The sequence below is a fragment of the Peromyscus eremicus genome, chromosome 4, assembly GCF_949786415.1.
Source record: "Peromyscus eremicus chromosome 4, PerEre_H2_v1, whole genome shotgun sequence".
Taxonomy (NCBI): Eukaryota; Metazoa; Chordata; class Mammalia; order Rodentia; family Cricetidae; genus Peromyscus; species Peromyscus eremicus.
Window position 1 is genome coordinate 131,169,068 of NC_081419.1, and position 26,837 is coordinate 131,195,904.

The window sequence follows — 26,837 nt, forward strand, 5'->3', positions numbered from 1 at the left end:
ACTGGAATATCATCAGTGGTTATTTCTGGCTCAGAGGATTATGGATGACTTTTATATTCTTTTAAATAGCTTGCCTTTCTTTTCTCAATTCTCTGTGAAAAGTAATATTTTATAATTATAAAATATATATGTAAGTGTTTAAAAATAATGGCAGGAAAAACAATGGCAAGGGGTATTAAATATGAGTATTTTAATAAATATATTCTCTAGATTTTGCTCTTTATGGATTCTTGATTCCAATGTCTGCTTAGCCTTCAGCTTCTAGAAGATGAGAATCCTTTTGTGGCTTCCACAGGCCCTGCTTATGTCCCCCCCTCCCTCCCTCCCTTTCTTTCCTTCCTTCTTTCTCCCTCCCCCCTTTTTGTGGCCTCGACTTCGTGAGATGGGCACTGTGGCTATAAGAGACAACAGCTAGAGGTCCTGTCTGTTCAAAGCGTACATTCCAGAGGAGAACCTGGACTCAGAGTCATGGTAGTGGCCCAGCATAGAAGCAGTAAGCTTCCTAGGAGTTGGACTCTGTGCTAAGTGTCCTGTGTGTTTTGACTCTTACTTGACAGCACCCTGTAGGATAGGTACCATTATTATCCCACTTACAGATGAAGAAAGCGACACATAGAGACACCAAGAAAGTGGTTGAGCCGGGTTCAAGCCCAGCCGTTGTGTCCTCTCAGTCACTGTGGGCCGGGTGTTGTTCAGTTGCTGCACTTGCATTAGCCCATCTGCTGCTGAGAGCAGACGTTCCCGTCTTGTACATCCAGGCACCCCTTAGTCATCAGGCACTGTGGAGGGCGTGCAGAGGGAATGCAAAGTAGCCCTGTTCCCTGTGTGTGGACAGAGGTTGGTGAGGAGGTTCAGGGTAGACATGTGAGTGACAGGGGGCAGTGATTGCAGAATGTCAGAGACCAGAGCCGCCTGACCTGTGGCCTGTCTCATCTCACCAGACGTGGCGTGAAGGAAGAGGGTGGCTGTTGGGGAAGCTGCAGTGTCTCGTTCCCTTCCTTTGTGTGGGTGAGGAGAATAATTGCCTCTTGATCTGAAGGGGAGTAAGAAACCCTCTCTGGATTAGGACATAGTCAGTCCAGGGCCTCCAAGTGAATTGCACCCCAAGGGGTAATGGTAGCTAATCCATAGGACTGGAGGGCAGATCATTTATTGCTGCAGAATGCTTCGAGGGCCTTAAAAGGCAGCTGTGGCTGTAGGAGTAAGGGGACCCCTGTAATGAGATCTGAATCCAGGATTGATTTTTGTAATGAGGAAATCGATTTCCCGAGGAAATTGTGTGACAGTGTGATGTCTGGATGAGTGTACTTCTTGGTTGGTCTGTTGTAGACATTTTGACAGATTGCGTCAGTCTAGATGTGCTTCTATTTGCTCTCGCATGCAAGAGTCCCCCTTGCCTTTCAGTGACCCTGTCCTGTTCTCCCTCCTAGGTTCATGGAATCTGAGCTGGACCTCAATGACATCATTCAGGAGATGCACGTGGTGGCCACCATGCCGGACCTGTACCACCTTCTTGTGGAGCTGAGTGCTGTGCAGTCACTGCTCGGCTTGCTGGGACATGATAATACAGATATCCTTCAGATCTGTGCGGGCGGAAGGCTGACACGGGAAGAGCTGTTCCTCTCCGCCTGCCTGTCTGCTGATGGGTGCTGTCACGTCTGCTAGTCTGTTTCCATTCCGATTCTCTCCCATCCTGAAATACACACTGCTCTTTACTCATCTAAAAATCTGAACTTTATCTCTTAACATGCCTTGAGCAGGTCCCTAATTGACCTGGTCTCTGTTGGTACTAGAACATACCATTCATACACCAACAGCATTAATTTCCCAGATCAGAATTTGGAAGCTCCTTATTGAGGCAAGACCAGACAGATTTGAATGTGTTGATGTAGACATCATTCTACTAACAGATGGCTCTGTGGATTGAGGCTGGAGGAGGCAGTGGACCATGGCAGAATGCTTGTCAGGATGTCCAGAGGATAGGGAAGCCTGTCTGTTTTGTCCACTACTATTTTCTAGTTCCTTAAAAAAGACTGGGTATTGATGCCCAGTAAATAGTATTTCCTATTTGTTGAATGAGCAGTAGACCTAAACAGACAAGGTGAGCCTTGATTCCTGGCCTCATTTTCTGTAAAATTGGGTATTTTCACCTACAGTGCTAGAGGTGACAACCTTGTCCCTTAGTGTTATTGAGGAAATCAGAGACCCTAACTTGTCACACATAGCTCCTGGCGCCCAGTAGGCACTTCATAATGTTCTGTGTCACAAAATCTATGTCCTGACTTCCAAACCATATCATGCTTGGTCTCTGCTGTCATGTGCAGTCACTGCAGTGTAGGTGTCTATGTGCTGTGCATGGGGTTGTATTCGTTATACAGATTCCAGCTCTGTTTGAATCCAGGTTTCCGAAGGTAAGAGACAATGGAGTGAGTCTGCCTGAGTGCTGGTAACAGGAAATCTGCCCCTGCGCGTGTTATTTTCATCTTTCTGGTAATCTCTCTCCTGAGAACACATCTGACTAGGCTCTTTCCTGACTGATAATTCTCACAGAAATAAATCAGTGAATAATTTTAATGTAGCTTCTTGAAGGGCAATCTTAAGCTATTTCTGATGCTATGTAGACTGTTATTGTTAAGAATGGCTCAGCCCATCCCCGGATTGATGACTGCTAGGATTTGCTGTGGGGTTCTGGGTCAGCTGGTTTCTGAGTGAGCTTTCCCACAAGTTGGTTCAGAGGCACATCTGAGTGCCTGTTAGGTGTTGAGCTCAGTGTTGGGCCCTCAGCACCGTCTGCCATGCAGGTGCTTAGGTAGCATTAGCCCATAAGCATGCCATGGGCATTGTCTTAGGCAACTTGGGCTGTGGTTACAAAGTACCATAGACCAAGTGGCTCACAAATGACTAAAAAATTGGTTTCCTGTGGTTCTGGTGTTGGACAGTCCAACAAGGCTCTGGCAATTTTGGTGTCTGGTAATTTGGGTTCCTGGTTCCAGGTAGCCATTTCTTGCTGTGTCCTCTTGTGGTAAGAGGGTGAAAAGCTTGCTGAGTCTCTTTATGAGGACACTGATCTTCCCTAGGAGGCCTCTGGCCTTTTCACTTCTCAAAGTCTCTGCCTCCAAGTGTCATCACACTGGAAATTAGGTTTCGACATAGAACTTTGCGGGGCAGGGATATAAACATTTATTCTGTCTGTAACAGGTTACCTGATCCAAGACTGGCCTACTCAAGGGGAGACTCAGTGACTGACGTTCTAGCTGTAATTTCACCTTGTGGTTTACATATTGAAGAATAAATTTCAGAGTCCCACCAGACTTAGCCTCCTGCTCTGTCTGATTTATTTGTCATTTGTTATTGTTTTTACTTGTGTGTGGTGGGGACAGGGCATGGGCATGTGTGGAGGTCAGAAGACAACCTCAGGTGGAGTCCTCAGGAACCTCCCACCATTAGTTTGAGAAAGGGTCTCTCATTGGCCTAACTTCACCGTACAGGCCAGGCTAGGTAGCCTGCAAGCTTTCAGGGCTCTGCCTCCCTTCACCTTGACATTGTTAGGATTACAGGTGTACCCCACTGCACCCAGTTTTTTAGTGTGGATTCTGGAGATTGAACTCTGGTGTTGATGCTCGCAAGGCAGCTGATGAGCCAGCTGTTGGACAGCTAACTGGTGGTCAAGGCTGCCACTGCCTGTCCCTGGCCCCTGCATTCCCTGTAGCATGCCTACCTGCTGTCTCCCCAGTGGGATTCACTGTGCCCGTGACGGAGTTGCTTAGTCATCCGTCACTCTGCGTGTGAAGGCAGACATTGCCTGTTTGGTTTCTGGAACCGGTGGTCCTCCTCCTTCTTTCTTCTCTTCCTGCTAATTCAAACAATAGCAGCAGCACTGCAAGCCGCTGACATTTCTGACTCACTGGCCCGTCCTGCTGGGGAGAAGACTGACATGAGCCGTGCTGCTCGACATCCACGTTCTTGGGAAAGGCAAGGGCACAGATGTTCACGTTGGTGCGTTCTGGTCTTTAAAAGGGAAAAACCATATCTCCCTGTAATGTCTTTGACAGACTGCCATTTCCCTCCTGTTTCCCCAGAGCCGAGCCATTCCCCCGCCCCCTTTCTGCCAGCCCTCACCCAACTGCCCTAATGATATTTTTTAAAATCTGATTTTAAATTATGCCCTACATCACATTTAAAGTGCATTTGAAATATTTTTAATTACCTTAATTTTAATTAGATGCAGCAATTAGGGTAAATGTCATCCTCTTCAAAGTACGAGTTTTCTTGAAAGTGATTTTGGGAAAGGGGAGCCCTCCCAACTTGCAGCTAACATACCAGCTGCATCAGAGGGTGATCTCCCCCAATGCCACACCCGATTCTTGTCTTATCTGATCTGTGATCTATAATGGAAGTTCTTCAGGAAACGGTTGTTAACAATTTACTGTTGTACAGCTGTAACTGCCCGCAACACCTCACCATGAATAAACAATTTCATGGCTGTCATGACTTCAATTTTTAATCTTCTTTTAACTCTTCATTTATCACCCAGGACCATACATGGCTGGTTGTGTTCCCAGCAAGCACAGGTCATCTTTGCTTTGTCCTTCTCAGAGGAAACATAAATGATGGGGATTTTAATTGGATCTGAGTCTGGTTCGTTGTAACCTTAAGAGGCAGCGGATGTGAGGCAACAGCTTGTGCCTCGTCCTTCAGTCCTTTCAAGCGTGAGAAGCCGCTGCAGAGTTGATCCCGGCTTTCTGCACCACTGCCGCTGGTGAGGACTTGTCAGCTGTCTGCGCTGTCCCCCCAGAGGCTGGAGCCCTGCCTCGGAGGGGGGTGCCTGCAGTGTGGAACTCCGGTCTGTGAGGAGAGAGGGCAGGGACCCACCTTACAGGGCATGAAGGGTTTCTTTAAATGTGTTTAGAGGAAGCATGAAGTGGAACCAAACAGCTGCTGCCCTCTCAAAATATTGCATTTGAAAATAATTTCTTGTAACATAAATTATTTGAACATGTTCAGAGTACTGACCCCCCCCCCCCCCGCCCCCATCCTGTCCCCGAACCTCATTTGGAGACTTTCTACAGAAAATAAAGCCAAAGGTGAAAGGTAGTCTTCGCTGGTATTGCCAAACAACAGTTTGGTTATGGCCTAGTGTAAGCCAGGTTTAAGAGAAATAAAACAAGGAAAAAGTAAAATAGTAAAATCATAGATGGTAGCTGGTCATCCCCTTTTGCTACAATTAAAAAATAATCACTGTAGCATCAGATCTGTAAGCCTCCTGTTATTGTGCCGTTTGCCATGTTCTCGACTGAGTGGCAGTCAGTGTGGCCTCGCCGAAGTAGATTTGGCTCCTCCCGGTTCTGCGATGTGTGATAAGCACATTGTATTCACTAGGAAGCAAGAGACAGTGTGGCAAAGCACCCAGATTACTGCCTGGTGAAGGTGGGGAGGTGCCCTTGGTGCCATATGCTCGGAAAATGCCCTCGGAACTCTGGAGGGGAGCATGATCCTTGGCTTGGGACTGGTCGGGAACTGGGGCTTACAGACTAGACGCCTCAGAGGGGATGAGGGCGTTTCCAGTATGTTTCAGTGGTTCCTATCTGGACAGTGGAAGCTGCTGTTCTTCCCATGCTGCAGGCCTGTGGTCACCACAGACGTGTCGGGATAGCAGGGCCATAGATTTCTTTATTTAGAAGGAAGGAAGGGAGGTAACTGTCTGCTGCTCTGCAGTGAAGTGCCCTGTCCTTTAATAAAAAGGCTCAGGCCATCTAAACTGAATTCATTTCTTCTGCCACCTCCCCTGCTCCTATGATTCAGGAAAAGAGAAATCTCATTGTGACGGTAACTGGATGTGCAGGAAGGGAAAAACTTGTTAGTGGTTCCCTGGCGGCAGTGGGGCAGCTCCTTTTTGTGTGGCCAGCTTTAGGGAAGGACACCTAACGTTTGTTTTCTAAATTAGTATTTGCTCAGACTTTAGCAAGCCAGAGAACTTGTGGGGTTGTCCTTGCTGTTTATGAAGAGTTACTGTGGGAATTTGGAAAAGGAGCAGACATGTTTCTTTTTCTTAGACCAACAGGGATCAATTGAACTTGAGCAGTTCGGTCTGGGAATGCTAAAGTGGAACCAACTGACTGAGACACCATATTATCCCAGAGGGTGTGCACTGTAGTCTAGGGTGCCTTGTGTTATAGACCCAGCATTAATGAGCAAGAATGGGGCTGGGAAGGTTTGAGCTGCCAAGGGGCTCTTTTCTAATTGGACTGGGAGGGAGCTGGTTCCTGCTCTGCTGCTCTCCTGCAAGCCCTGTCTAACAAGACGTGTGCGTCCTGAGCTGCTGTTTTCCCAGGAGCTAGTCTCATTCTGATATTTCCAGACTCAAAACTGCAACAGGAAGAACTGACTTATTTTCTGCGTGTGTCATCTGACTTCCAAGATAATGCCTACTGATAAGTCACTCTTGTTTCTGGAGTCAGTTAGTATGTTCTGAAGAACATGTTTAGATTAGGCTTAAAAATAAAGAGCTAGAATGGCAATTTAGGTAAATAGAGCACTCTTAATTAAACTTTTGATCTTGTTTCTAGCTATGAGGAAGCCTGTGTCTTCAGAAGGTTGTTAGGGTCATTGTGGCCTGCTTTGGATACTGTAGCAGGAATCCTAATTGTGTGCTGGTGCTTACTGGCATTAGTAGGCATTCAGTGTTAACTGTGTATGCTTTCTCTATATAGTTTGATTTAGGGTCAATATAAATTTAAGAATCCAGATCCAGTTTGGGGGACTTTGTGCTGCTATTTTCAAAGGGGAGAACCATGTTGTCTGGGTTTGAAATCCATCTGCATTAATCTAGCTATATCTAATCACTACCCGACCCACAAAGAAAACAAACATTTTTATTAAAGAAAACCACATTTGCTGCATTAAATCACTTATATCCTCTGAATTTATACCGGTTTGTCTTTTTTAAATGACTTTTAAAAAGCCATCTGTTCAATGCATCTCATTCTTCTTCCTCTTTTTTAATAACTTTGTTCCTTGTGGACACATCTCTGTGGATATTAATAAGATTAACAGTTTCTGTACCAATACTAAGGAGGATCAGGCCCCAAACCAAATATTTAGAGCCAAAACACACAATAGGAGTAAACACCACTCTTGTCTAAAAGCCTCTGTATTAGAAGCTATTCAAGCCCAGCTGGTCTTTTCCATTTTGCTGTTATACAAACATATTGCCCTGGAAGTGGGCAGATACAGGGAGAGCAAATGGGGTTGTCTTTTTACTCAACATGACAAAATAGGCTATGAAGACAAAACAAAGCAGGCAAACTGTTTTAGTCCTCCTCAGAGAAACTGTCCATTTTCCTGTTATACTTAGATGGGAGAACTCTTACCTTGTGCTATTGGTGAAATTAATAAGGCCACTCCACGTAGTTAAAAGGGAGGTTTATTTTGTGGGGTAACTTACAAGTGAAGGGATAGTTTACAGGGTCTGGGAAAGGTGTAGTGCAGTCCAGCGGTGTTCTCTGGAGAACTCTGCTCAGTCTACCTCCAGCGTCCAGGGTCCAGGAACCAAGAGAGCCGGTGCATCTGGATCTCGGGTCTTCAGGGTCCTCTCTTGGCCCCACCTTGTAGGCGTGACAGTTACCGAAGCCTCAATGGGGGTTGGAACTTCCAGATCAAAGCTGGGATGGCTACCCACTACATCTCCCCCTTTTGTCTAAATAAGAAGGTTCTAACTTAATACAAGACTATATACAAAGGAATGGTTATCAAATATTGTCCAGGAGTAATGAGGGATAATGACCTAGATAAGATGGAACTACAACCAATGTGAAAAATATCAAGCAGGAAACACATACTAAAATCGAGAGAAGTCTAGAGTGTAGGTAAATGGCATGTTACAAAGATCAATCCAAAAGGTGTCCTATCCTAAAGAACCTGAATCTAATACTTAATATGTTCTATCTAAGATATTTTATATGTATATATATTTATATATATATATATATATTTATATATAGATATACTAAGTTGTAACTATAACTGCTAGTCTTCAATCCCATCAAAGACCTGAGAAGGAATATAATGGTACCTGAGAAATGGAAGATGTATGCAAGCAACTTTCGGGAATCTTGCAAGAATAGACAGAGACAGCAGGCAGCCTGGACAGTCACCTAATGTTTCTCAGCATTGTTGGTGCATTCAAATTGGCTACAGGCCTAGAGTATCTGACAGACCGTTTTCAGAAGCAGGAATTCTGAAAGACCATTTTACCCTGTCTTGGCAGAGTTCAGAAGTCACTTTTCCTTGTGTCCCGCTTGTCCAGAAGGACAGCACTCGTATTGTCAGCAGTTGAGGCAAGGGCAGTTCTTTGCCCAATAGGCCATTTTGTACCATATTCTTTAGGTCTATGAAGTGTTTGAAGATTACCTGTCCTTCCAACCTATGTATCTCTAAATCTGGATAACCTAACTAACATAACTATAGAGATGACAAGCATAGGTGACTATAAATCTGTAAGTCTTATCTACCGAAATAACCTAAGGACTAAGGCTTCATATAAACAAGGTAAACAGTCTATAAGCAAATGTACGGTAAAGGACGATGACTTCAAAATTGTGACAATACACAAGATATTTATAACAGAAGTAGGAATGTATAGTGCAATACGACAATAATCTTAAATATATATCAATATACAGAATATCCTAAACAGAAGTAGAACATACATACAGTATGAAAGATATAAATTTACATTTGTATCAATATATAAATATTTAAAATAAGAGTAGAAATATATGTACATTATAACAAATATAGTTCTGCATTTGTATCAATATACAAATTATCTTAAACAGGAATATAAAAATAGTTTACATTTGTATCAACATATAAGAATCCATAACAGTGCAAATTACAGTGCAAATTATCTAAGGCTGCTATTTTACTAAATTTGTTTACTAGTATATACAATAATCTACCGTAATATCTTATACCTATCCATTCCATTTCTTCTCCCCACCCCCTTTTTTTGAGACAGTTTTTCTTTTAAGGAGAATACTGAGTTTAATGTTTTCTTACACCCCCAACCCTATAACCATCATCCATAACCCTGAGAAATATGAAACCTTAGGGAGAAGGGGCGTTGTTTTCTTAGAATTGCTTCCTGCTGTTTTTGGGGTGATGGTATCTCTGTTGGGTATTGTGAGAAAGCTCAGATAGTTAAATCTCAGTTAGACTAACTGTAGATTCTGCAGCAAGTCTCAGAGTAATGGGTAAGATTGTCTGAAATTCTGGCAAGAAGTGTAGTATGATGATGATTACCATGGCATCATTCTGGATTGGTTAGAGTTGTTGTTGTTGGGGCCCCATTTCCTTCTGGAGACTTCAGAGATTGCTATTGGAAAAACTTATTTTTTATGAAAATGGAAAGTTTGAACATAAAGACGACATGACATGTAAGAAAGGATTCCGAGAAATCAAGAGTAAGCATAGAGAGAATTAGAATCTTGAAGACAATGGTCCCTTTTTATTGGTTTGTGCAGTTGAGATTGTAACTGCAGTGGAGAAGCCTATCATCCATGCCCAGTGTGTGCCTGTGGTAGAGCACTGTGCCCAGTGTGTGCCTGTGGTGGAGCACTGTACCCAGTGTGTGCTGTGGTAGAACACTGTACCCAGTGTCTGCCTGTGGTGAAAGACTGTCCCAGTATGTGCCTGTGGTAGAACACTGTACCCAGTGTGTGCTGTGGTAGAACATTGTACCCAGTGTGTGCCAGTGGTAGAGCACTGTGCCCAGTGTGTGCCTGTGGTGGAGCACTGTACCCAGTGTGTGCCAGTGGTAGATCACTGTGCCCAGTGTGTGCTGTGGTAGAACACTGTACCCAGTGTGTGCCTGTGGTAGAACACTGTGCCCAGTGTGTGCACTGTACCCAGTGTGTGCCTGTGGTAGAACACTGTACCCAGTGTGTGCTGTGGTAGAGCATTGTCCCTGGTGTCTGCCTGTGGTAGAGTGCTCCTTGTCTGTCCATCTTGAGTTCTGGTCTTTGTTCCTATTTCTGGTCTCCAAATGACCTTCCCTCTCGTGGTCATATCACTTTCCCTAGGAGTTAACGGTCACAATATGGTCTCTTTACTGGCCTTCTGAAATGCTGTTTTGGAAAAGTTGAAGATTCATATAAAGTCAGTTAGTGGTAGGTGGGATACGGTGTTTGTTAGACCTGGTGAATAACTTATTCTCAAATGAAGCAGGAAAACAAGCCAGGAAAAGAACCTACTAGAACATTATATGAAATGACTTTCCTTGGTAAAATGTTAAAAAGTCATTGGATTCCCATTTAAAATTATCTGTTACAGATTTTTCTGCTAAGGTCCTAGGTTTTATGTAATACATTGGCACATAGTGTGAGACTAAGCAAAGATTAGTAAGATCTGACCCCAAAGCCCAGAAGTTAGTCTTCCAACCCAGTGTGACCCAGAAAGCAGACCGTACTGTGTTAGTTTTAGTTTTAGACTGTGGAGGCTGTCAGAAGAATGAAGTCCACAGTGATGGCTCTAGGTTCTAGAGGGACACTTGACTGTCCACCTGTGTTTAGTACTTTCTTATTTCCTGAATTTTGACTTACATGACTTTTGGTAGATCTGGCCTCTTTTGTTTCATATAGCTATGCAGGGACATTAGCCGGGCAGAGACGATCACCCACATTTTACAGATAAGGAAGCCAAGCCATAAAGAAATAGAGGGACTTGTGCAAGGTTATATGGCTAGTGTTAATTATCAGACCATCAAATTCATAAAAGCAAAGAAGACTATGTAATGACCATGACCTCAAGCTTTTGCTGACTCATCTGTCACCCGCCAGATACATTAATGCTTCTTGACTTGCAGTAGGGTTGTGTTCTAATAAACCCATTACTAAGTTGAAATATATTGAGACAAAAATGTCTGTAGTACTCCTAGGCTATCACATATAGCCAAGCAAGAGAATATGTGTCGTGTATGGGCCATTCACTCTCATGATCAGATGGTTGACCAGGAGCTACAGCTTGTGGTTGCTGCCCAGCATTAGGCAGAATATTGTACTGCCTGGTAATAGTGTGGAGAAGATAAAATTCCAAAGTCTCAGTGTAGTTTCCACTGAGTGCATATCCGTTCACACCTCAGTAGAGTCAACAAATCGAAAGTTAAACCATTGTAAGTTGGTGACCACCTATATTCTACCTTGTCTTGACTCTGTTTTATGAATAATTAATTATACATAATAGTTATAAGTAATTACTCATGCTGCTGTTCAAAGGGTGGGATGATGAAACTTACTGCACACCTGATTCAGATCGTAATCCTGTAGACAGGTGACTGGTAGATGAGTGATGGTGTCAGTGGGTGGGTGGAGAGATCATCTGGTAGATAGAGCAGTCAGTGGATGGAGGAAGGGGTTGGTGGGTGGATAGAAAGCTCTGTAGGGGCTGGAAGAGTGGATAGGGATGGGAATGGACAGGGGTTGGATGGATGAGTTGGTGGATGGATAGAGGGATGGATCAATAAAGGTGAGTGGAGGAAGGGAGGGGGAAGGATGGATTGTGGTTGGATAGAGGGATGGGGGAATGGGTGCTTGGGTAGATGCTAGCCAGATAGGATATTGTTATGCGTTTTAAGTAAGCATGAGGATGGGCTGTCATACATAACAGCTTTTCGAGAGATTTTAAATGTTGGAGTTATTAACATTTTTTCTTGTTTTCCTAAGACTTTTAAAAATTCATGGTAGAAATAAACACCAGGTCTTTATTTCTTGTGATTACAGTAATACCAGTAAACCAGGATTTGCCTGAATCCAGTCATGTTTGAACCATGCATTAATGTGAAAGTCATGGCTTGCTGTTATGACTGGGATCAGGGATTATGACCCTGGATGCTCCCTTAGCGCTTGTGCCTATGGGTGTAATAAGCTCTCTACACTTTATCTTTGTCTGTGAAATGAGGACCAAACTTGATTGTGTATTACTGTTGTGAGAACTCAGTACTTGGTCCCTAGTCCAATGATGATATTTAAAATGCTGACTTTATGATGACTGGGCCTACACTGAAAACAAACTACTAATTCCTGCTCGCAGAACAGCACTGGGGTTTCTAGGCATTCATTTGTTAGCTTTTTAAAAATTTAATTGAAATGACTTGTATATTTGGATTTACTGTATGTCAAGTATGACCCATGGTCTTTTGTGTCAACAGCTTTCTGGTTACTTCATTTATAAAATGTGAAAGATTTTTGTCCGAAGACCTTTAAGCTCATTATACTGTCTGTAGCACTTTTGTGGTTTGGGTAAATATCACCTTTAAGAGTAAAAGAGACATAAAAAGTTTAATTACTTATTCATGACGGTCATCTAGTCAGTAAACCTCCAATTTTTTTCTTTCAGCAAAAGATACTCATAGAGTCCCTAGACCATCCGTCAGCAGTGAGCACTTTGCCATTCTTGTCCGTGTCCTGCCTCTTCTGTTTTTCTTCCTCTTGCTAGTGAAACTGTCCTGGCTGGACTGGCTTACCCTTGTCTCGGATTCTGCACTCTGTGTCACAGCTTTGGGGTGGGTCCTCCCCCTTCAGGCTTGGCTCCCTGCCCTTCCCCACCATCTGTGCCTCCTGACCCCAGCTCTCACAGTGTGCATTGTACCTCCCCCACCCAGGCCCAAGCTTGCCTCTTTACTGCGTTTTCTTTCTCTTTCTAAAATGAAAAAAAAAATCTTTTATGTTATTTATTGTATGTATGTGCGTGTGCTGTGGATAGCTGTGCGCATGTTCATAGAGGCCACAGGAGGATATTGTGTGTCCTGCTCTATCCCTCTCCCCTTGTTCCTAAGATACAGGGTCTTTTGCTGAAGCTGGAGCTAAGCTGATAGCCAGCAAGCTCCGTGATCCTCCTGTCTCCCACCCCAATGCCTGACTTTTTATTTGGGTGCTGGGATCTGAACTCAGATCCTTATGATTGTGTAACAAGTGCTCTTACTCATTGAGCCACTTGTCCAGCCCACTTACACAGCCTTTTCTTCACCTAGTTAGAACTTTCTCCCTAGTTCTCTGCTCTCTCCTCTTCCATGACTTTGTGAATTCCAGCAGCTATGCTCTTGGTCCTGTGGTTTTGCTTCCTAGCCTGCATGGCCCATCTTTGTGGTTGCCTGGTTTCTGACCAGTGTCTTTTTAGCAGTGTCCTAATCTCCCGGTGTCAGAGTGTGTACAGCCTACCGTCTGTGTCCTCCTCTGATGCATGTTACTTACTGTCCGAGGTATGTGATTTAAAATGTCTCTGATTATCATTCACAGATGAGGGGACTGAGGACTAGAACGGTGAATGGATTTGTCTTTACCCCTTTGCGGTACTTTGTTAATTGTGGACATTCAGTAAATTCAGGTTACGTGAGCAAGATGAGAGAGACAGAGAATGGTGTTTTCTAGGGAAAGAAAGCTTAGTTCTGCCTTTTAGTTTCAAAAATCATTCCTTACTTCCCTCCTTCATGTTTCCTTTTTCATTATACTTCATTCTCTTTCTCCTGTTTTCCCATGTCTAGATTCCATTGCACACATTTTTACAAATTTAATTATGTCTTTGGGGAGGGGGCATATGTGTGCAGGTGTCTGTGGAGGCCAGAGGAATGCATTGGATCCCTGGAGCTGGAGTCCGAGGCATTGTGAGCCACTCAATGTGGGTTCTGGGAACCACACTGGGTCCTGTCAAGAACAGCGTGCACTGCTAAGCAAGTACCCTCTTTCCAGTCCCATTGCTCACCACCTTTATGTGGATTGAGGGGCGTGCAGCTGGGACCCAGTGCTGCCCCCAGAAACCCTTTTCTCTCCATTTTCCAGTAGTTTTGTCTTGCCCTGGTCTCTGAAGCCCCCCTGCTAGACAGCTGTGCCAGGCAGGTCCAATCATGCTGCGTCTCAGAAACTGAAGTTAAGAGATAAGGGTAAAGATGCTGGAAATGCAGCTTCTCCATATGATCTATTTAAAGCTTGGAAATTTATGAAAATGCAGTAGACCTACAAACTAGGTTGTCAGGGGATCAGCTGCATTTCACTGAGACCACTTGAAGGAGGAAGGATGATAATAAAACCTGAGTGTGTTAAAAATATACAGTGATAGCTGGGCAGTGGTGGCACATGGCTTTAATCCCAGCACTCAGAGCAGAGGCAGGTGGATCTCTGAGTTCAAGGTCAACCTGGTCTACAGAATGAGTTCTAGGACAGCCAGGGCAACACAGAAAAACCCTGTCTAGAAACAAACAAACAAAAAGATATGCTGTGATGAAGTGGCTGGTGAACCAAAGGGAGCCAAAAAAAAAAAAATCTGCACAAGATAACAGTAGGGTTTCAATGTGCCTGGGATGTCCTTAACAGTCGTCACATGTGTCCATAGCCGTGGTCGATCTGCTTCAGGAGCTTACAGACATAGACACCCTCCACGAGAGTGAAGAAGGGGCAGAAGTCCTCATCGACGCTCTGGTAAGTGGCTCATACCTCTGGGGTTCTTGGGATTGTGAAGGCGTTGGCCTTAATCTTGCCACTGTGCACAGGTGGTATCCGTAGAATTCTGGGTTTTGGCTGGATGGAGCGAGTAGAAATGCAGCTGGTGGGGTGCTTTCTCCAGTGGGACTGAGGGGAGAGCCTGGAGAAGCTCAGCGTCTCTTAACTAAGTGCTTCAGGCAGACTTTTCTCGTTCCCTTAGCCCTGCTTAGCCCTCACCACATCCTCTTGGAATCCGAGGCACAGGAGAGGTGGAGCAGCAGCTCTGTGGTCAGAGCTGGACTCTTAGCCTCTGCTTTCTGATTCTGTGTCCTGCCCTCTCTCACTGAGTTGCTGCTAATCTTTTGACAAAGAGATCTCACAGATGTTTGCTTTCTGTCTTGAGCTTTATAATTGCAGCAAAGATGCATAAGTGTTCCTTATTTTACACAATTATCAGAGAGACTGGAGAATGTTAAAAGCACAAGAGCAAACCTGAGATCTCTTGTAGATAAGAACCACATCTGTGCCCATGTCTAGTTTAGTGTGTTTGTTTGTGATAAAGGTCTCACTATGTGGCCCTGGCTAGCCTGGAACTTGATATGTAGACTAGGCTGGCCTCAAACTCTCAGAGATCTGAACTCACAGATCCCTGTCTGTCTTTGCTTCCTCTGTGTTTGAATTAAAGGTTTGCATCACCATGTGTGTGAGGCCAAGGCAAAGCCTCAGACTCCACTCACTTTCTCAGCCATTATCCAGGCAGTGCCAGAGCAAGCCCATCCACCAGGTCCCAGCTTGACATAGGAGGAAGCCCAGAGACATATGGACTCCTCCTGCTGGGCCTCTCAGCCAGGCCTCTGTCCACTGAAACAAAAGCCTGTATGTTCTGATCCTTACCCGTGATCAGGGAGGGCTCCAGGCTGAAAAGGCACCATAGCTAGCCAGTGGTGGAAGTGGATCTGGTCTAGCCTCTTACCCTGATGGGAGCTCCATCCACTCACTCCTTGGGACTCTGGCCCTCTCCTTTCTTCTTCTTTTCTCTCCTGCCTCTTCTCTCTCATGAGAATGGTGGCAAGTGCTGCTTTCTTATTTCCTAGAAACCACTGCAGCTACTCACGGTAGGTGTACACAGGTGCTGTTAAGCGGCCTTCTAGCCCCACCCACAGCCTGTGGACTCATGGTAGCAGGACTGGGAACCCTGGTGCTTAGGAGAGCCTTCTGCAGCACAGCCTACCCCTTCCCTTAGTATTCTCAACACCAGATCTTCCCCACATCAAGCACACTGCTGATGTGGTAAGTGGAGGGGTTGTGAACCCACTGGAGCACTGGAGATGAAGGACTGTCTCGGAGCTTGGCTGGAGTCCAGCAGGGCCCTCCCTATACAACTAACATGGAAATTTCTATGGCTGTTTTCCTTTCAAGCTCCTTCCTAGAGTGAGCTCCCACTTTGGTGGGCTTTGGGACCTTTATTTTGCCTTGGAACCACAATACAGAAAGGGAAGAAGGATTCTTCTGGGGTGGCCTTTTGTTTTGAGGAGCATCTGTAGGAAGGCTGTGGCACTTCCCTCCCGCACTGTATCCCCACAGTGTCATTTGTGCAGTCTTACCTTCCAGAGGTTAATTGCGGTGGCCCCGTGTGCGCCTTCCTGCCTAGTCCCTGGGCCGGTTTTAATTACCGTCCTTTGCCTGTGTGAATGGAGAGGATAGGAGAGGAGCAGCTAGCCAGGCGGCGGCTGTGAACCTACACCGAAGCAGCAGTTCACACAAAAGCCCCTTTGTGTCTCCGTGCTGCCAAGCCCACCAGCAAAGGCTGCGTCTCCAAGATTTGATTGTTTGTCTGGAAGGAGACAGTTCGTCCTCAGGCTTGGGAGCCATTAGGTAGCTGCTGTGCAGGATTTCCTGTTTGTGTAGGTTTTTTATGATTATATTATTTTAAGATTTTTGACTCTTACAGCTTTATCCTGGTGGAGCTTTTGTGAATCGCAAACACTGAGCATTCTGGAGTCCAATATATTATTTGCTTGTCTGCTACCACTCAGAAGCCGTCAGTAAATATCAGTGAGCAGAGCTGGCGAGTGGGCTTCCATTTATCTCGCCCTTGTGCCACATTGAGGAAGAAGTTTGATAAGTATTCTCATATTACAAGGGTTGAGTTGTCTTCATAGTTTTAATTTGGGGCCAGTATTAGAAGCCTGGAATCACTGGAGCAGGGGCCAGAGGGCACGTGGCAGGATTTATTGTGGCGTGCAGTTTGCAGTTATTGCCTTGGTCTTTTTCCCAGTTGGAAGTCCCCAGCAATAGAGTAGCACATTTGTGAGCAAAGTGCTGTCCTGGCGTTGTTGGGAATCTTTGGGGTTTTAAATTTCGGATCACATTCATTGCTGTTCTGTATACACAAAGGGAGTATTTGTGCTTTGGAACAAATCAATTTAGGAGCCTGGAAGATGGACTTCTCTGGAGATCATAGATGTGAGGTTTATTGCATTGGTGAGAACTCCCTGGCTCACCCCTCCACAGACATGTGTTTCCTGAGTGTAATGACCAGACAGTGATGGCCTGCAGTGAGTGCCTCCCTGGGCTTTCTGAGACCCTTCACATCATCCCATCAAGCCTCCTCCAGCCTCAGCTCTTCTCTTCGGAGCCTTTCCATCTCATCTCCTCAGCAGAGTTTGGTCCCTGGGAACTTGCCACATTGGATTATAGCGTCTGTGGACCAGTTTCTTTTCCAAGTTGTGATCCCACTGGGAAACTGGTCAGGGCTGCAGCTCTGCCACTCACTGTGTGCTCTGGGCAAATGGCCTAATCTTCCACTATGGTGATATATTGTGTACCCTAATAAAATTTGCCTGAAGACCAGAGAACAGAACAAGCCACTAGATTAAGCATAGATGCCAGATAGTGGTGGCACACATCTTTAATCCTAGCACTTGGGAGGCAGAGATTCGTCTGGATCTCTGAGTTCAAAGCTACCCTGGAATGATATCGACTCAGTCTAGGAGAGAAACAGAGCCAGGCAGTGGTGGCACACACCTTTAATTCCAACACTTGAGATCTCATGCCTTTGCTTGGGAAGCACACATGCCTTTAATCCCAGCACTAAGAAGGAAGTGATGGCTGGGCGGAGAAAGGTATATTAGGCATGAGGAGACAGAAACTGAAGACTTTTCAGGCTGAGGTAAGTCGTGGCAGTGACTTGTTCCTTTGTCTCTCTGATCTTCAGGAAAATTTTACTAGGGTACACAGTGTATCACCACATTCCACGCGATGTTTCGACTGCACAGTAGGGGTAACAGTTGTGTCTGTCACACAGTGTAGACATGAGGAGTCAGTGAGTTATTTAGAGATCTTTAGAGCATCCACTTCTTGCTGGCCATTTTCCAGGACTGGTATAATGTTAGGACATTTGTAAATGTCAGGTGATGGTGATAAGCATCATCTGCCACACAGTGACATGTTTGTGGATGTTTGTTGAACTTAAACATTTTTCAGTTCAAAAAATGTTGCAGAAAGCATTTTGAGTAATTGTTTTTAAATATTTGGATGGTGCAGGTCTAAATAAGACATCCAAAGATGGAGGTTTCATTTAAAAGAGAAACAAACCAGTAATGAGGGTGCCGGGCAGGGTGTCGGCAAAGCAGGCTCTGCTCTTCGTTCACTTGATGCTCACTGTACGCTGACTTGCTCTTGACTCTAGAACCTGGATAGTTGTAGCTCTGAGGAAGACTGACAGGGTTGCTGCTTTCAGAGGGTGAGACAAGAAATAGGGAAATAGGCAAACCACCCACAGTGCATCACGGTCGTTCAGGGAGTTCAAATGGAATGGTGTGATGTTGAGTACCTGCAGGTCGGATTATATCTGGTTCTCCTGAGTTCTAGGTACAGAAAGAAGCCAGACATTCAAAATGACCAAGAGCAGGGTAGGCCCTGGTGGAGACTAAGGCAAGAATGAGCTTGACACAGGGAGAGAATGAGAGGGACCACCTGATAGAGTGCACCCAGGTGTGGGGAGGAGTTCTGGGTCCTGTAGGCCTCTGTGAGATTGCCTGCATGGACAGACTGTAGACAGGAAATTAGCAAGTGTCTGCCTGGATGTTTATAAGAACGACACAGGCAGTAGGTAGGGCAGGAGTGGAGGCCCAGATCTCAAGAGTTGACAGTAGACCTGCTTTAGCATTACAACATTCAAAACTTATTTGAGCAAGATTCCACATGTTTGGGGGTTATTTTTTTTTTAAACATGACATTTTTGAAACTCACAGTGGATGGAGAGCTCCAGTCTGGCTCTTGAGTATTGTAGAGTGGGCCTGGTAGAGAAGGAACCCTCTTCAGCCCCTCTCATCTCTCTGGTTCCTTATTTCCTCCTCTTTCTTACATCCTTCTCCTTTGGTCAAGTGGAAAAAGATGTCTGATCATGCCCTCGAACTTTGTCGGAGTGAGACCTGCTGTTGGGGGACCTGCTAACAAGCAGAAATAACCGGAGACTTATCAGAAAATGCCAGGCCTCAGACAGTCCTCATTTCCAAGGCCAGGGTTGCCCTGGCTGGTGCTTTAATCCCCAAGCAGGATTTGTTTTTAGTTTCAGACTTGGTCACAGGTCCAGAAAATTGAATGTAGGCCCCGGGGCTGGAGGAAGTAGGCAGAATGCTAATTTGCACTCCTTACTAGACGACTCCAGAGCCATGCATAATACAAATACTCTTCTAAGGGTTTTCTGAGCTAAATGTATTTTGACTGCTTTCGGCCCTCCTGCAATCAGATAAAATTGCATCTAACCCAGCTAAACATCGAGTTTCACACTTTGCAAGCTTAAAAAGTCTGCCTGTTAGAAGTTAGATTTCCGTAACAAGAAAAAAGACTTTCCCCCAGCCAGACACACATCATCCATATCCATTCGGCTCTAGGAGCTAAGTGCGTTGCTCACTGCCACCATCTCCGCCAGTTTCCAGACAGCAGAGATGGGAAGCCTAACTAGGAGTCAAGGAAAGAGACAAATAATGCAGATAAAGTGGCCGGCGGCGGGGGCGGCCGGCCTGCAGTGTGGTCGGGGCCATGATAGGCATTGTGCTACCCAGAAGAGCTGTCATGTTCACCACGGTCGGATGGGGGAGATTATGTCCATCAGAGTGGTGCAGGAAAAAAACAAGTTGTGACATAGTCTGCCCCCAGATGTTTTATGTTTCTCTTCCCATGCACAGATTTTTCAGTTTATTAAAGGAAACACTTTACTGTTCTTGTTGGCTATGAGACTTGAGAGCAAGATTGTGTGTCTCTTGACAGAACGGGGAAGGCAGCCCTTTTTGTGCCTGCAGCCCTCCCTCAGTCTGGCACCAGCTCCCCTCTGGTGGGCTCCCTTCCTGTTCCTTCCTCCAAGGCACAGGGGAGAGCTTAGAAAGCTCCACTCACTTGTGATTGGGTGTGCAGACAGGTCAGTCATTGCAGATTTTCACCATGTCCACACGTTGCTCCTGAGTCTCACCCAGAAGGTACAAAGAGGCCTTACTTGGCACCTGTCCCTCTTGTCATTGCTGCCATCCATAGGCTTTGTTGAACTAGCTCTGTAGAGAGTGAGGGATGGTGGACGGTGGGAGGGGACGGACGGATAGACACGGACGGACGGGGGCAGTGTTTCTTGACAGGGTTTCTCTGTGTAGCCTGGCTGTCCTGGAACTCACTCTGTAGCCCAGGCTGGTCTTGAACTCACAGAAATCCACCTGCCTTTGCCTCTTGAGTGCTGGGATTAAAGGTGTGTGCCGCCGCCGCCGCCGCCGCCGCCGCCGCCGCCGCCGCCGCCGCAGCCACCACCACCACCACCACCCAGCAAGTGCCAGCTTTCTACACAAAGGCTCCGAAAGAGTTGGTGACATGTGCTTACTGCTTTCGCCTTCCTTCTCGCTGCCTTTCTGTTCTCACCAAAGGAATAGAGTTGGTCACTTCTGCCACCAGCTTTGTGACTCTGGCCAGGCTACCTGACCTCTCTGAGCCTTTATTGTGTGCTCTGTGAGAGTTGTGAGCCTTGTGCCTGGGTAGATGGAATACTGTCTGTGAGCCCATCATGGTGCACACAGTGAGTGTGCATACGTTTATTTTGATGAGGTAAGGTTTCTCAGGCATCTGCTATGTGCAGAGTTGTTCAAGACCTGGAAGTGTGCCAGGGTGCATGAGGTGAGGGACTTGCTGTCAAAGAACTTGTTTTTTTCTTTGCCGGTGGGGTGACTGGTGGATGATTTGGCAGGGAATGGGTGTAGAGCTAGATGCAAATTTGCCCCTGGACATTTTGAGTCATTCCTTCAACCAAGAGTAGTACCCCACATTTTCCTGTGATTGCTACAGAATGCCTCTTTATCTTCATTTCCTATATAAGGCAAGCAAGGCATTGGGAAGGGGGTTACTGTATATAGCAGACATGCAACAGGCATGTCTTCCTGGGTGCCTGATTACAACTATCTTAGTTGAGCAGTCACTTCTCAAGGAGAGATAAGTGAGGCCTTCCTTCCTTCCTTCCTGCATGCCCTGGGGTTACCCACAGGCAGTCACCCGGAACCCATGTTATGCAGATGGTCATATAAGGAAACCTGGCTTTGGCTGTTCACTCCTTAGCAGCTGTGTGCTATTGGCTGTGTGATGTAGCTACTGTGGGTTTCCTACCTACCTGAAAAGGTGTGAATCAGGTAAGAGACACAATAGTTTAGGTATTACATGTAGTCTAGACATAAGACATTTGGTCATGTTACTATTACCTTTTTTAAGAGGGAACTAGAAGTTCTTCAGAACTAATGATTTTGTAAAAGCTTAGCATGTAAAGTTAAAATATTAGAGTTGAGCACAGAATTTTGACGTCAGCCAAGGTGCTCAGCCAAGGTGTAGATAGCACTCCCTCCTACCCAGAGCTCCAGTGGTCTAAAAGCATGCTTTGCCCAAATGTCTCACGCACTGTTTACACCATGTGTAGCTAGCTACCACTGAGGCAGAGAGAGATTGGGGGAGGTGGAGTGGGAGAATGAACCTGAGAACTTGTGTTCACCAGCTTTGTCACCTTGAGTTTTCCTTTGCGTCCTTCAGCTCTGGTTTGCCCACCGTGAGTTAGGATAACAGTGTTGCCCCTTCCTTGCACAGGGTGCCTGGAAGAGAACACTGCAAACAGCTAGTTCTGCACAAGTTTGTTCATTCAAATCGGAGCTGGGACTGTGGGAACGGGAACATGTGGGGACTGGTTTGTGATGCATCCTTCTCTCCCTTTGCTTCTCTGTTCCTGCAGGTAGACGGGCAGGTGGTAGCGCTCTTGGTACAGAATCTGGAGCGTCTGGATGAGTCTGTGAGAGAGGAGGCCGATGGCGTCCACAACACCCTAGGTGAGGAGCAGGCGCCTAAGCTGGGGCATGCTGTTTACTTTCCTTTTCTGTAAGCCTCAACAACCAAGTGCTTTTTGTTTTTCCTCCCCTGTGCTCCCAAACTACCCTTTCAGAAGTGAAGACCCATGTGCTTATTTCATCTAGCTACAGCTTTGGTTTAGCATTAGGCAACAAAAGCTGAAATCCATTAAGGGTGTATCCTTCCAAGAGAAAACATGCTAGCTCCTAAACTGTATTCTAAGATTCAACTCTGTTTTAATTATGTATGTATGTTGGGGAGTATTTGCACATCCTTGTACAAGGTGGCCTGAAGATCCTTCTTCGATCCCTGTGCTGGAGTTAGAAGAGGTTGTGAGCCATCTGATGTGGGTGCTAGGAACCAAACCCAGATCTTCTGCAAGAGCAATATGAGCTCTTAACCACTGAAGCATCTCTCCATCGAAGCCTTTGCCTCCACAAGTTAAGATGAAATCCTTGCAGGGCCCCACTCCTGCCCCAGGAAGCCTAGGTTTCAGATTTGTCAGTGATTTTGTCTTGGCTTCTCTTCTCACCTTTCTTCAGTGTCTGTGGACTGTGGTCATTACAGGAAAGGCCTTTGTTCTGAGAGGAACTAGTGTTTCCTTGTCTTTTTCAGCCAGGCAGCTTTGTTAAGTGAGTTCAAGTACTGCCCCTGTGTCCTGTTCACTTGAATGGATTCCTCCACAGTTCTTTTCCTCCCCCTCAAATCTTTCCAGTTTCCCCCTTGGCAGAGTTGCCGCGCTGGCGGCCTATGTGGAATTGTGCCTTTGAGCAGGCCGCTTCCTCACTGGCCACTGTTGTGCAAAACCAGCTGTGGCAGCTCTGCAAGCAGAGCTCCAGAAATGAAGGAGGCCGAGTGGAAGCAGGAATTTCGATGAGATTAGTTTCCCTCCTGGCTCCTCTGTGTTTACTGCAGATTTCCCTTGTAGTTCGAGACTCTTCAGTGTGGATTATTGTAAAGAAGAGGGAAGATGGGCACCCAGGGAGTAAGAGAGGCGAACGCAACAGCCCGTGGTTGGGGGCTGGCTCTAGTGTAGAGGCAGAATTTGGCATTGCCATCTGTTTGCCTGATGCTGGATTTTGCAACATTGAAAGCTTATCAAAAGTCTTAACTGGCTTGAAAGGGCCTGGGGTGATGGGAAAAGCACCGGTCTGAAAGATCTGTCTGCTTTCTGCTTAGGCACCCACCACAGTCCTCATCTTCATCCCTGCCTCCCGCCTTGGGTGCCCAGTGTCTGTCAGGCATGGTGCTGGGAGCTAGGACAGATCAGGATGAGTTAGGCATGGCTAATGCAAGTCTAGATCAGAGAGGAAAGCGTGCTGGTGACAAAATCTATAGTTAGAGCCAGTGAAAAGCATTGTGGGAGCTGAGAGGAAGGACTTCAAGTTGTTGCAAGGGAGCTGACTGGGGTTGAATGAGGAGTTAGGCGCCTTTGCCAGTGGAGGAGGAGTGGTGCTGTCTCAGGCCGGGAGTATCTTTTGCTAAGTTGAGACTGCTTTTGGAAAATGAGAGCAGGATGTGGGCTTGTGGCATTGGGCTGGAAGAGTAAGTCTGTCCAGATTTGGAAGAGCCTGTGAATCAAAGCAGAAAGTGTGGCTTGGTTTCCGGTGGGCTGCAGCAGGAGGCCGTGTAAAGTATAAGCAGAACAAGATAAAACCAGTGAGTTGATTGAGAATGTTTCATCTCTTGGGTCCCTGTGCCACTCACTCCCACAGCGTTGTGTGCCCTCCCTCGGGAACGCCCCTGTTCCTCACTGGCCCTTGAGCCTGACTTAGGTGAAGGAGCAAGGGCTGAGAGTGGGTTCTTTAGCTCTTTCTCCTCAGAGTTCAGACCCAGCATGTTCTGGCCCTTGTGCGTAGGGGACACAGAACAGTCTCTGCCTTGTGAGAGTGACCTGTTCTAAGATAGGAAGCCGAGGGGCCCTGAGGGGAAGGAAAGCTTTTGATGTGGTAAGGACAATGGTAATTTTTAAATGCCCTTCTTCTTGATGTCATGTAGTAGCTTTTTCCCTTTGCCTCCTAATTTTTAATTTTCCTATTAAGTCACACTTTGACTGTTGTAGAAGATACAGGACCAATTATTTGCTTCCAGGTACCTACCAGCTACCTCTGCCGGCATGGCCTTTCCCCTTTCCACACATTATTTTGTTCAATTAAGAAGATCATGCTCGCCGCCCTGGCAGTGTCCTGGTCTCCACATGATTGAGAGAGAGAGAGAGAGAGAGAGAGAGAGAGAGAGAGAGAGAGAGAGAGAGAGAGAGAGAACGAACGAACTAGGATGGAGAAGTTGGAAAAGGCAGAGACTGCCTTGCCCCAGGGGCTTCTGCCCCGTCCATGACTAGCTGCAGACCTCTGGGACTAAGTAGGCCTTGCAAGGCAGCTCTCCACCCAGCTTCATGCTCTGCTCTGGAGTTGCCTCTATTAGCATAAAAACCTGTCCCTTATCCCTTCTGTGAATTCCCTCATTTTCAGTTATGACTTTTACTTGTAACGTAACTTGAAGAAAGAAAGAAAAAAAAAAAACCCTAGCAACTCCCTGGTTAGTCTAAAAGTGACAACAGCATCTGGCTGAGAGGACTGCGGGAAAGTGGGAAGAAGAATAAAGTGCCTGTCAGGGGGAGCAAGCTGGCCGCAGGTGGAAGCAGAGATGCCCTCCCCAGTGACTGGTGTCTGTCTCTTTCAGCTATCGTGGAAAACATGGCCGAGTTCCGTCCGGAGATGTGCACAGAGGCTGCCCAGCAGGGACTCCTGCAGTGGCTGTTGAAGAGGCTGAAGGTAAGGGGGGCAGTGGCCCTGCCACTCACGTCTCAGCTCTGGGTGTGGCTGGGGCCAGGGTGTTGATGGAGATTGTCAGCCCCTGGCCATATGGTCTAGTTTGGGAAGCTTCTGGTACTTCTTGCCCTTTTGTTACTTATCTTCCTCTCCCCTACTTTTTAAAAGATCTTTTTGAGTTCCACTCCTTAAAACTATCTATTGTTAACAATACTGTTTATCATTCTTTCAGAAATTTTCTGTACATATGTAGGAGACAGTGTTGTTTGTGTGTGACATTAAAAGAATTATATAATGTTTCCTGATCCAGATTGTTTTTTCACTGAACTAATAATGATTGCCTAGAGTTCTGTTGGACACATATACCGAAATTATTATTTTTTGAGATAGGGATTCATGGAGCCCAGGCTGGCCTGTAACCCAGGAGACCTTGAATTTCTGATCTTGTGTCTACTTTCCAAGTGCGGGATTCTAGGTGTATGCCACCCTGCCCAATCTGCAGTGGTGGGGATGGAGTCCAGGGCCTTGTGCATGCTCAGCAGCATCCCAACAACTGAGCTTCATCCCATCCCTAGCTCTCAGTTGTAATTTAACTACTTCTATTTCCAACTTTTGCCTGTTGTAAGCAGTTTGCAATGAGTATCACATCCAAACACTATTCTGATGCACTTATCTCAGCTTATCTGCATGATAAATCTTGGAAGTGAAATGATCAGGCCAAAGGGTATTTGCATCAGCATCTGAGGTAGGTGTTGCAAAGTAGTCACCTGCCAAGATTGTCCCACTGATGTGAGAAGGTTTCTTGCTGTTCCCTTACAACACCAGGCATTATTAAACTTAAGGTTTTCTTTTTACACTTACAAGTGAAAACTGATGCTATGGTATTTTAATTTAGATTTTAAAATCAAAGAATATATATTGGCTTCTGGCTGTTTAATAGCCATTTATGGGCTTGGGGAAATAGTTCAGTGGGTAGTGTGTCCGTATATGCCTATAATCTCAACACATAGGAGGTGGGAGAAGAAGGATCAGAAGTTCAAAGTCCTCCTCTACCTCCATAGCAAGTTGCAGGCCAGCGTGGGCTATATGAGCTTGTCTCAAACCAACAATAATACAGCTATTTCTATACATTTTTTAGCTTCATATTTGTATCCTTTGTTCCCATGTCTGTTGGGTTCATTTTCTTTCTTAGCATGCTGTCACCATCTTTTTAACAATGAGTGCTATCCCATAGAATATATGAGAAAAGTAGGACAAAGCCATTAGCTTGACCAACTGTGTAATAGGAGGCAGTAGCCTCTGTGTTACTACTGTGATCCTCAGCTGACAAGGTAACACGGAACGCTTTAAGGAGGAGTGATTCTTGAAGTGGTCATGGCTTGTCCTGAAAGTCTGGGATGTATCAGGTCAGGCTCATCCTCTTTGTCTTGGCAGGCCTAAGGGTAAGGTTCTCCCTGACAGTCTAGGTCTTCTCCAGCCCTACTCACATAACCATTGGTTCCCATTAACCAGCAACATAGACACGCATGCACCTATCAAAGGATACTAAGCCCACCAGGCAGGGCCCAATGCACTGAGCCCCCTGCAAGCCCTCCCCTCCTCCCACTTAGGCCTGTATCCAGCAGGTAGCTAATTCAACACTGCCATCTTTGCATCTTCCTTTGGACTTCTGAGTCTGGATGTGCTTTGGCTTTAAACCGTACGCAATCTGCAGACAGTTCCTTTCCCACCTCCTGCCTCCGTATCCAGTATGTGTTCCCATCCTCAAGGCCTTTGAAACACTTTGGGAATGAGTGGTGGAGGAGAGGAGAGTCCTAGCTGATGGGACGGGATGGGATGAGATGGATAGTAGGACCCTGGGTTGCTGATGGAATTTGTGGTTCCAACCTGAAAACACATAAAATAATCTAATAGTTTTTCTCTCTGTGAAGTCAGGACAAGTTTTTTTTCAGTTCCTTGGGACTTAATAATGAATTTAAGGATCATTCTTTAAAATTTCTCTATTGGAAGGAGGGAGGACAGGGGAATCTGTGATTGGTATGTAAAATGAATAGAATATCTCTTAATAATAAAAAATAAATAAAAAATGTCTGTCCTTTGAAGTATTCAAATGTGCCATAACACCCTTCTTTCACTTGCTCTTCTCTGTCTCTGTTTCTCTGTCTCTGTCTCTCTGCCTCTGTTTCTCTCTGTCTCTCTGTCTCTGTTTCTCTGTCTCTGTCTCTCTCTG

At 45.7% G+C, this 26,837-nt stretch overlaps 1 protein-coding gene across 2 annotated transcripts in view; it reads left to right on the forward strand.

The window, feature by feature from the left end:
- Positions 1-26,837, forward strand: part of Ctnnbl1 (catenin beta like 1) — a 169,866-nt gene that overhangs the window by 51,593 nt on the left and 91,436 nt on the right. For both annotated transcript variants that reach the window (XM_059261815.1, XM_059261816.1), the window contains exons 4-7: positions 1,431-1,570; positions 14,371-14,468; positions 21,724-21,817; positions 24,519-24,610. In XM_059261815.1, the coding sequence (XP_059117798.1) occupies positions 1,431-1,570; positions 14,371-14,468; positions 21,724-21,817; positions 24,519-24,610 (424 nt within the window). The remainder of the gene's footprint in view (positions 1-1,430; positions 1,571-14,370; positions 14,469-21,723; positions 21,818-24,518; positions 24,611-26,837) is intronic.